Source organism: Triplophysa dalaica, chromosome 14 (assembly GCF_015846415.1).
Source record: "Triplophysa dalaica isolate WHDGS20190420 chromosome 14, ASM1584641v1, whole genome shotgun sequence".
In the NCBI taxonomy this organism is placed as follows: Eukaryota; Metazoa; Chordata; class Actinopteri; order Cypriniformes; family Nemacheilidae; genus Triplophysa; species Triplophysa dalaica.
This window is the reverse complement of record NC_079555.1, coordinates 7,227,000-7,238,177: the sequence shown is the minus strand read 5'-3', so window position 1 is coordinate 7,238,177 and position 11,178 is coordinate 7,227,000. Positions and strand designations below refer to the sequence as shown.

Below are 11,178 nucleotides of genomic sequence, written 5' to 3'. Positions count from 1 at the left end.
GTGACACGAAAAATCCAATCACGGTGTATCGGAAATTGGTCATAACAGCAAACTAACATGACCATAGAATTGTTCTTATTGGCTTAAAGACTCGCATGCGTACACACGTGTTGTTGAAAAGTGTAGTTTTCCTATTAAGAGTTGATGATGTACTTCATTGATAGTCCCTGGCAGCTCCAGCGCGTCTGTAGTGAGACGCGGGATGCTGATATGAGACATTTATTGTACTGAATAATAGTTTATCAACACGACGACTACTGTAATACCTGTTGATAAGCTACAGATAAGGAAGTTATCTTTCTGTCTGTTCTGCTTCTGTTTGTTTGTGTGTTAATGAACACACACTTAGTGAATGCGTGCGGCTTACTGATACTGAGTATCTTTTACAGTATTTAATACAACAATTAAGATTGATTTAATATAGTAACACAATATAATACTGTATCGGTGAAATATAAATTGTAGGACTATATACTGCATTGCGCACACACCAGTAGGCCTACTTACATGAAGGAACATTATGAACCATGAAATAATAGCATTTTAAGATGTAACGCACTCGATTTTTGTGGATGGTACATGAAATCACGATCTATTTTTCAAGTATTTAGGAGTTGCTCGTACGGTGTGCTGAAGCCCGTTTCCCGGGTTCAGATGCCCCCGGGGACCCGTAGTGTATCGATGCGTTCCGATGGCTGATTTCTGGGAACAGCACCGACCTTCTGTCCGGCTCAAGTTATGAGACTCAGCGGCCGAACCAGCTGCCTTAACACATGGATGCAATTAAAGCGCGAACTGCGCTGCTACAAGAAGCAGCACGGTTTTAAATAGATGTTTTTATTCGCCGTGGCAGTTGCATTAAATCTCTTGAAAGCATTGCATTTATTAATGGACTTCTCTTTGGGTTTAGTGAATGACAAATGTTCTGGGAAACTGGCATGAATCATTATTTGTTTTGAATTATTAAAACTGACTGACGTGTAAGATTTTATTATTTTCATAATACAATATGATCATGAAAACCTGCTAAATTTATTTTCTGATGCAACGGACAAATGCATCCGATTTTGCAATTAAACCAATAGACTACACGGTGTCATAACATAATATCTCATCATTCTGTTTGTCTAACTCGTTTCCCTCTTTAATAACAAAGCAGCAGCATTTACAAAATGTTTATGATTTGCCGTTTAACTTGTATATGTAATAGTTTCGTGATTTGTGATGTTTTAAATGACATACAGATTCTGGTTCTGCTGCTGACATTCATTTTGAACACCATTAAAACAGCATGAATCATAGTTTGTGTAAAACAGTGACAAGAGATAAAATATGGGATTCGCTTGTCTTGTCTCCTGCAGGTGCTATGTAATCATTCTGCGTTAACAGTCGACTTTAATTAGTTCTATAAAATGTTTCTACTAAGCATTAAATTGTACCAATATTTGTTGTAGCTGCACATATTTAATGCTATTAACAGAATCATTGTCTAATGAAATTGTGCATTTCATATCTTAACCTACAGAAGCCATAAGCGTAGGGTTCACCTTTCAACTATGTCATATTAAGATTTATGATTAGCCGACTGATTTATTGTTCTATTTTTATTGTTCTAAAGAAAGCATGACGACAAGTTCACACAGCATCCAGGGAATAAGCTCCTCTGACATCAACCACTTCGGTTCTCTTTATCTGCTTTGAAAGAACACTCACATCAGATTCATGGATTCCCTTTATTCATGATTTATTTATTTGTTTATTTTCAACTGTACTAGTTTATTGCAATCTGGTTAATTCACATTTAAAAAGCAGACATCATCCAGTTGCACTGAAATCAATGATATTCATTTTTACAACATCCATAAGGCCCATGTACTGGAAAATCCAATCAAAACCATTATGTTTTTTTCTTTTTTCTTTATATGTTTTTTGTCTTTTTACTGTAATTAGAAAAAAGAAAATATATAACAATAATAATAATAGAAAGGAAAAATATTACGACTGGCAAGCAATCACAGCACAGCACAAGTACCTATTTACTGCAAGAAATAAATGGTACAAATAAAAAAAGGGTTGAGAATATATGCATTTAAAAGAACAAAATTGGCACGTATGAAGTTTGATACATGAAGCAACAGAGGACAAGATATGTATTTCTAGAGATATAAATCAGGCATAGGGTGTTTCTCCATCCATTTTTTTTCTTTTGTCCCCGAAAATAAACAAAAACGATAAAGAAAATGGGGGAAAAATAAGGAACACACAACCAGGAAGAAGGGATGATAAAAATACTGCACGTAGAATACCTTTTTCTCTTCATCTCCTTTTTTCTCTCCTTTTCTTTTTTAATAGCATATCCCATTAATATTCATTCCCCACCGTTCGTAATAGCTGCGCCTGGTGGCGGAATCGTTAGAGTTTTACATGTGAGTAGCAAATGACACTTTGATTGGCTGTGATGTTGAAATGTTCCTCCCCCACCGGGCCTGGGTCGGGGTTCTAGGCTGAACCGGGAGTCCTGCGGGGCCCGGTCTCACTGTGCGTGCTGGCTCAGTGTGTGGTTCTGCAGGGGAACAGAAGAGAACACATGAGGAGAGAAATAATAAGCTACGTGCCCACACCTCCACCCGTCTCCTTCGCTCTCTCCCTCTATCCATCTCTCTCTTTCCATTTACCCACCAGGCCTGTCCGTCCATTTCAAGGCTAGCAGCTCCACTTTTGACAGAGGAGTTCAAGCTTTGCAGCTATGAGTGAATACCTTCCTTTCTTCCTCTTTTCTTTCTTCTCCACAACCTCCCATTAAATATTGGGCACATGTGCACTTAAAACCCCATTCACTCATCCACCCACCTACACACACACACACACACACTCACACTTTACCAAGCAAAAACACAAAGTCAAATTCATCTTTCATTATTTGACTTAGAGATTTCCATCGCCAATGCAATCTGAAACAATCATTTGTTTATTCTAGAGTCTTGTATTACTTTTCAATACATATTTATGAATAATTTAAATCATCATGTTGCCTCACAAGGCCTACTGTGGACTCTAGAGCACAAAACATACATTTATAATAACACATCAAATCCCTTTATTTTGAAAACATATAAAGTAGCCTGTGCCAAATTAAAAATCACAGCAGTACATGACTATGTGTATGTATGGCAGCACACAAAGGAGGCATAAAACCATTACGGCGGAAAGGGGACCTAAAAAAAAGAGCGACCTAAATCAACGATCACGTAAAGAGATCGATCAGATGGATTTCGCAGAACAACAGCCGTCGCAAATGTGAAGGGTTAAACGAGCGCCGCGGATATGCACAGGCTAAATGATTATTGTGTAGCTGCGGTCTCTCGGCAGCTCTGCTGTTCCGGATGCTTTTCCCTGGACCATAAACCCAATTCCCAGAGAAGAGCCGGCAATCATCCCCTTTCCCTCTCAAAGCTCCTTTCCAAGATTAATCTCTCTGAAAAAGATAGGCTGTGATTTTATGTCCCAATACAAAAAGGAAAAAACAGGATGGGGGGAGACAAATCTAAAGGATTAAACATGTTTTTTGTTGATAAATACTTATTCTTCGGGCTCTTATCTGAGTGCACATATTTTGCGAATGATTGCTGGCAAAAGGGGATGGGCAGTTGCATCCGAGGAAGGCCATACCACTGGGTCTTAAAACCCCAGACCGGATAACCAATGGCAGCCTATCAAGGGAAGTGTGTCTTGCTTTTTTCAATGCTGTCTTTCTCTTCCCACCCCTTTTGCATGGAACAGAGAGGAGACGAGCGTGAGGAGGGCTCTTGAGCGAGGAGACGCATCTCTCTGGGAGCCACTGACCCCATTATGAGAGCAAACCACTTCTCTTTTTTGCATTAGGTTGCATGCATTACTATCCCCCTCCAGCAGAGGCCAGTCTTGTCTATATCTCGAGACTCAAGCTTTGGCATACAGGCAAATAAGATGAGTATAGAGGTGAATACCGGACAAAAAGCTAACATATTGCAAATCATTTGTCCTCACCAAGCACCTGTTTAACATATTGGAATTACTGCAAAACCAAATGGAAAACGACAACGGCAGAGCGAAACTCAAGCATGCAACTCAAAATAATCCTGGGACTCAGAAAGACAATGAGCAATGGCTCGATACGGCGTACCTGCCCACATGCACATGTCAAGAGCAACTAACGACCCAATTTACCCAAACCTGCCTTAGCCGAGTCCCGAGAACACGCCGCTGTTCCATCAATTATCAGTTATTCCCCACAAAGCCGATCCCCCTTAAAACTCAATCTTCACCTGCTGGAGAGCCAAATGCAACTCAGCCATTGTCATAATATACCTGATAAGCCAGCTCAACGTGAGACCAAATTAACATCTGGGTTGCCCATCTTTTCATTTATGCTGATGATCATAACAACAAAAACAATAACAACTCTAATAACAGTTGGAATAATCTCATGTCATTTAATCTCAATAATTCACTCCATACCGGCACTGATAGAGTCTTCGTGACTTGTATTTACAAACTTAAATTAGGAATAAAGAATTTATTTTATAAAATGAATAGTTCCGGTTTGGAATTCTGATTGGTCAATGCAGTATCCCAGCCGGCAAAAAATACACAATTTCATGTGTGAAAGAATGCATTGAAATTAATTTACTTAAAGGGTTCCTAGTATGCCATCTAAATTTTAAAAGTATATATGATTTATAGTAAAGAAAAATCCTTTAGAGTAATGTTTTCATCCTAAACGCAACCTTACCACCCAAAGCAAATGTGAACGTGAAAAAATAGGTCCCACTAAGAGGAAACTAATGTTCCATTAAAAGATAAGACAATTTGTTCAAATTAAGTTTGTTGTATCCTCATGTTGCTCCAAGACATTTGGTTACTGTGTGCATGTACATTGATGGGAGGAGAGAGTGAACTGCATCATACAACTTGCAGATTTGTTTAAAATATTATTTATGTTCCTGCTTTTAACTGATCCATAAACAGGAGCAAGTTTGGACGGGACTGATTCTATGCGTCTGAAACAGAGAAAACAGAGAGCGTGTAATTGAGTGTGTGTGTACCGTCTCCCCCAGGTTGTCAGGGTTGTGTGGAGCTGTATTGATTTGGAGGTGGAGGGACAGAGAGGCAGAGCTGTTCCCTGGGGTCTAGGGTTACACCAGCACTGCAGTGGCCTGATGGAAACTGCACAGTAGGACTGGCGGGGTGCGGGGAGCCCAGCCTAACATACACACTTCTACACACACATACTGTAGATCATTCACCTCGCTAAAACAAAAGACATGCAACCCAGACTCCCCCAAGATGTGCACACACATGCCAATGAACATCGCTCGCAAACGCACATTCACAGTCTAACGTGCATGGCCACTAGCCACAATCAACATCCAGAGCCTGGCTTATTTCATGATCTTTGGCATATACGACTCACTGTGGTATCATACATCTGCTCTTTCTAATCACACACACACAAATCCAACATATTGTCGCAGTTTATCTGCCCAGCGTGCGAGCATACACACAAACATATCTATTTCCATCGCTTCAATATCTCTCTTGAAAGATGGCAGCTGATGTGTGGGCGATCAAACCAGCAACACTTGTTTAAATTAGTTAATCAGTGTGTTGGAACAAACACATTTTCGGGCTGGTCGCAGTTTGTTCTCTTCATCTGAGCGCGTCGTCGGGGGCAGCGGTATTGATTAAGCCGCATGCGATCGATCGCTGGAATGGTGTGTGTCTCTGAATCTGATAATGACTCGCAATATGACATCAGTGCAATGCAGCTGTAATTGATATATTCTTGAAGGGGGGAAGTTAGGCTGAGGGAGAGGGAGAGAGGTGGGGAACACAGACAGACATTGACATTGTTTAAACAATCTTGAAAGAGCTGTAACTCAAACCACTGCTACAGGACCAGGCATCAAAACACGCGGCTGGACGAAACCCATAATGCACTGGTGTCAGTTGCACAACGCAAATCTCAAAAATGCCCTTGAAACGAAAAATGTGACAACTTGCATTTGAGTTTTTTAGGTGCGGTTTTATAAGCCTGTGATTTTATTTGTGAAACACACGGTCTCACAGCACACCTGAAAGCAAGTCCACCGAGCGGACCCTCCGTCGTAGCGACGTGGGGAGGGCGCGCGGTGCGTGGAACAGCCTCTTTTCCCTTTCCCCCTTGGCTGGGCGTCGGAACGGGGGGAGACTGTACATTGGGCACAACAGCCCCAGCGAGCTCAGTCAATATCTACGCTGTCATTGTTTTCCTAAACTGGTTATAAAAGAGAAGCTAAATCCTGCGGAGCTGTGCACTCCTGGGAAATATGGCCCAGTCACATTACTGATGCAGTGACTGCGAGACTGCTGCACTCACCGAGGGAGAGGAGGAGGGGGGTATGAAAGGGGGGAGCGGTGGGGAGATAAAGATAAAGGAAAATCAAATCTACGTTTCCCTACACAGCCTCTTTTCACACACAGAGCATGCACATACTGCCGGACCGAGCGAGCGGCTGTCATGTCACTTTCAATCAAGGCTGTTCGCGTGTGCGAGTGTGTGTGTGCCGCAGGGCCCCTGGCTCCCGGCTCCGTGGTGCCCCCTGGGGACGGTGCAGTGTCAGTGAAACTCTAATGTGTTGGCTCGTTCTGCAACAGCGAACAGAGAGAGAAGGAATGTGTTGTGTGAGAGGGTGGGCTTTCTGTCAGTAAACTGTTTTTCGTAACAGGATTCTTTGGAATTACTGACGTCTATGAACTGACCTCAGTACGGTGTAAAGTGGCCGTTCCCCAGCGAAACAAAGGTGAGCACGTTCCAAGCTACACGAAAAGCTTGAGCGCACGAATAAACACAGAAAGAGACAACAGATAGAATAACACACAGCACCGCTGTATCTAAATACTCGCATGTGCACACACATGCACAAAAAGTTTCGGTATTGCATCGGCTTTATAAAGTGCTCTCTGCCGAGGCGTCTGCGTCTGTAAGGTGCAACACAGAGAGGAGGAGGAAACATTGAAGCTGATAGAATAACATGAGAAAGTGAAGAGGAGCAGGTTTAGAGAGAGAGCAACCTGGGAGCGATTGAGACAGCACTGCATCTCCTCACTGAATGCCCTGAATATAAATCATCAGAAACAAAAGCTTTCACAAAATAAACAATATACAAACACTGGTTTCAATAAATGTGTAAACGTGTGTGTGTGTGTGTGTGTGTGTGTGTGTGTTGGGTGAAAACTCAAGATCTGGAACATTCCTGTGCTTAAATATCAAGATAAATAGATCAAGTTGTTTAAATGACATTAATGAATGTAATGTATTTATTTTGTAGGCATATTACAGTTTCCTTGTTTCACTGCTTGTTCAATTTCTGTTTTCCTGTTACTGCCGTTTTCATGTTTTCTGTTTTTGTCATGCAAATGAAGCACTTTGAATTAAAATGAATTTAACGAAGAGAGAGAGAGACAGCATGAATGAGAGAGAGAGAGGAAGAGTGTGAATGAGTAAGAGATGGAGAAAGAGAGAGAGAGATGGAGAAAGAGAGAGAGGGAGGGAGGACAGTGAGTGCAGCTTTGCTCTTAGGACGCAAGCGTGTCCCTCTCTGCTCCGTTTTTAACACAAAATGAAAAATCACCTTTGCCGCCTGGTGCACTTTAGAGTGGCTTATTTTTAGACCTGCTTGACAGTCTTCCAATGGCCGGAGACTAGCAGATGGGTTGTCTTAAAGCTTCATATGCTCCTAGCTCTCACCTCCCAGAGACAGGAAACTCACTTGGGAGTATGCTACAAATAAATGCCCCCCTGCCCTGCCCCTGGATTCCCTCATCCCACCTACTCACACCATTCTCCATCCAGATCCATTGCCTGTGTCTGAATTTAGCAAATATGTCCTGTTGTAGTGTGCTTCACCCTGTCAAAGCGTCAGGGTGTAGTCCCCTCGCTGGCCGTGTGAATGTGAATGGATAAAAATGTAAACCTGAGAACAAGTGTGATAGTTTGTGGAGTGGCCTAACGGTTTGGCGTTAATGGAGATGTGGTGTCATGTGGGCGAGGTGCGTTTGAATCTGCCTCTTTTGAAAGGCTTTAAATGGAGAAAAGATGCTTATTAAAACCAAACGGTACACTTATATCAGGAAGAGATGCAGGAATGAATACATTTACGTTTATGCATTTGGCAGACGCTTTAATCCAAAGTGATTTACACTACATTATACTTTACATATGTTTCTGAGTATGTGCAATCCCTGGGATCGAACCATGTAACATCACTAGAAAGGAGAGTACAGGTGATACCAGTCAAAGTCTGTATTGTCTTGCTCTCTATGAGATGGAGCAGAGGGAGCGATTCCACCATCGCTGACCTCCTCTGACCTCGTGCTACACCTCCATACTCCAGAGCGGCCTTTCACATTCATCACACACACAGCTGTATACCCCCACGCATGCTCCGTTCACACTCATTCATACTTTATATCCAACATTGTTAATTCCCTGTCAAACACCAGGTTGCCAAATAAATACTAAATGTTCGGGGGATTAATTATACAGTGGTGTACATAAGCAGCACCATGATGTAATGGTGAGAAACATATTTATAATGAGAAGAGCTAGTTCTTAAAGTCAACAGTACATGACCGGTAGACAGACAGTTCCTTACAATAATTTATCATGACAACCACAGTTTCGACCAAGGCAGTACATTGTAATAGGCTTATTGTTTAAAACCATACTACATCCAAAAGGAATTGCTTACAAAAAACGTATTAGAGTTTTAATTCTTGTTGCTTTCATAAAAGGGATCAATTAACCTAAAACTTTTATTTATTCCTCATCATGTTGTTTAAAACCTGTATCCCACTTTTTTCAGTGGAACACAAAAGGAGATATTTTTTGTGAAATGGTTTTGTTCATACAATGAAAGTCAATGGGGGCCGATGTAGTTTGGTTATCAATGTTTATAAAAAAATTAGAGAAAGAACAAAGTCATCCAGGTTTGAAATGACACAATTGATGAGAATTTTCATTTTAGGGTCAACTATCCCTTGCATACATGCTCCTGTTCTCAATGTAAATGATTCATAAGTGGGTCAAAGTCAACAACTGTGGGCCGTCTCTAATCTAAAATTCACAAACAACAGCACACACACACAAATACACAAAATTGACAGACTACATACAAAAAACATCACATGCATGCATGCGCACCTGCTGACAGAGATGCACACGCTTGTGAGATCTGTGGAGTGTGGCGATAGGAATGCAAGATGAGCTCAGTGGCCTCAGTAGGGCCGTGTTATGGGCAATAGCGCTGCGCTAGGCTAACACCGGGCTACGCTACGCTAGCTGTGTTCTGCAACTCAGAGATGCGCTCAAAGTACACATATTCTTTCCATGTCATAGCCTCACTAAAACCCACCCTGCTTTCCCTCAGGGAGGACGTTTTGACTCCAAAGCAGCCCTAAACTGAAGGAGAGAGCGCGCATTATGCGGTGAGCGATGCATTGCCGGGGAAAGAAAGAGAGAGAGGGGGCTAGTGTTATCTACAGCGAGTCAACGTCAACACTTTGTTGTCACTACGATATGCGAGCCTGGCGGGGAGAACGAGAAGGAGAGAAAGTAAAGAGAATAGGAGTGTGTGAGGTGTGCTGTCAGGTCTGTGTGATTTATAGAGAGTGCTGTCAGACTCCAGCTGCTGTAGGAAAGTGTCAGGTTGAGAGACCCTTACTAGTGTATATGTGTTCACGCATGTGTGTGTGTGTGTGTTGAGAGAGTCCGAATGAGAGAGACTTTTTAAAGGGATAGTTCACCCAAAAATAAAAATTCTCTCATCATTTACTCACCTTCGAGTTGTTCCAAATCTGTATACATTTCTTTGTGCTGATGAACACAGAAAAAGTTATTTGGAAGAATGCTTGTGACCAAACAGTTCTTGGACCCCATTAACTACCATAGTAGGATTTGAAATTTTTCTGTTGAACAAAAAAGACGATATTTGGTAGAAAGAAGGACAGCAAACAGTTCTGGGGCACTTTTGACTACTATTGTTATTTTCCCAACTATGGCAGGCAAAGGGGTCCAATAACTTTTACAAGCATTCGTCCAAATATCTTTCTCTGTGTTCAACCGAACAAAGAAATGAATGCAGGTTTGGAACAACTAGAGAGTGAGTAATTCATGACATCATTTTCATTTTTGGGTGAACTGTCCCTTTAAGGGCTACTTACGTTGCATTTCACTTTGTCTTCCCCTAAGTCCACTTTCAATGTTAAAGGGATAGTTCACCCAAAAATATCAAGCCTGTAAACATCTTTTTACCCTCTTGCTGTTCAAAACCTGTTATAAGTGGAACACTAAATAATATATTTAGCTGAATTTCTCAGTGATTTCAAAAAATGGAAGTCAATTGGCGCCAATGTTGTTTGGTTCCTTTTTTTGTTCTGCAGAAGAACGAAGAAGAAAGAAACCTTTTTGGGGGGACTATGCAATAAGTATTCTCTGACCCTTACAATTGAACAGAACATTATTTTTGTTACATCACCTTAACTTTTAAAGCACTACAAAACTCTAGACAGAGTCTTTAAACTTTTCTGAATATGCATTCAATACCGCTGAAATGAAGGTTACCCAATTCGTGCATTGTGAAGTTTAATCGTGTCTAGTTCCAGTGTCACATCTTCAGATAAAGTCTTCTCATCTGTTATGCTATGTTAATGAGCGAGGCAAGGAAGAGTGAAGTATCCACAGTTCCCAAACCCTCCAGATCACAGCTGTGCTCAGTGTGTGTACGCGTGCATGTGCGTCGAGCGTTGAGAGCGCCGAGCAGCGAGAGTCATCTCACCGACAGCGCTTAGACTCATACGTCACTGTCACAACCACGACAGTTCCAGTCCCGAGCTGGCAACCCGCACGCGAGACAACAACACACACCACGCAGCGCCGAGCTGTAGCGCCACAGCACAACCCTGCTCAACTGTCATATCTGACTGGGGCATGTGTCGTACACACACCCCCTCCTTTCTCTCTGTTTTCTTCACATTTTTATTTCAGCCTATTTTGCTCTCATGTTGTGTCTCGGCGTATTCTTCTCTCATTCTGTGTGCAAAAGAGATTTAGCTAGTTTAGCTAAACGTGAAAATTCATTAACTCACTCTCGTGTCATT

General features: G+C 41.8%; 1 protein-coding gene across 3 annotated transcripts in view; it reads right to left on the bottom strand.

The window, feature by feature from the left end:
- Positions 1–1,727: 1,727 nt before the first annotated feature.
- Positions 1,728–11,178, bottom strand: part of znf423 (zinc finger protein 423) — a 146,253-nt gene continuing 136,802 nt past the window's right edge. For all 3 annotated transcript variants that reach the window (XM_056765742.1, XM_056765745.1, XM_056765743.1), the window contains one exon: positions 1,728–2,563. In XM_056765742.1, coding sequence (XP_056621720.1) covers positions 2,534–2,563 — 30 coding nt within the window. In that variant the 3' untranslated portion in view covers positions 1,728–2,533. The remainder of the gene's footprint in view (positions 2,564–11,178) is intronic.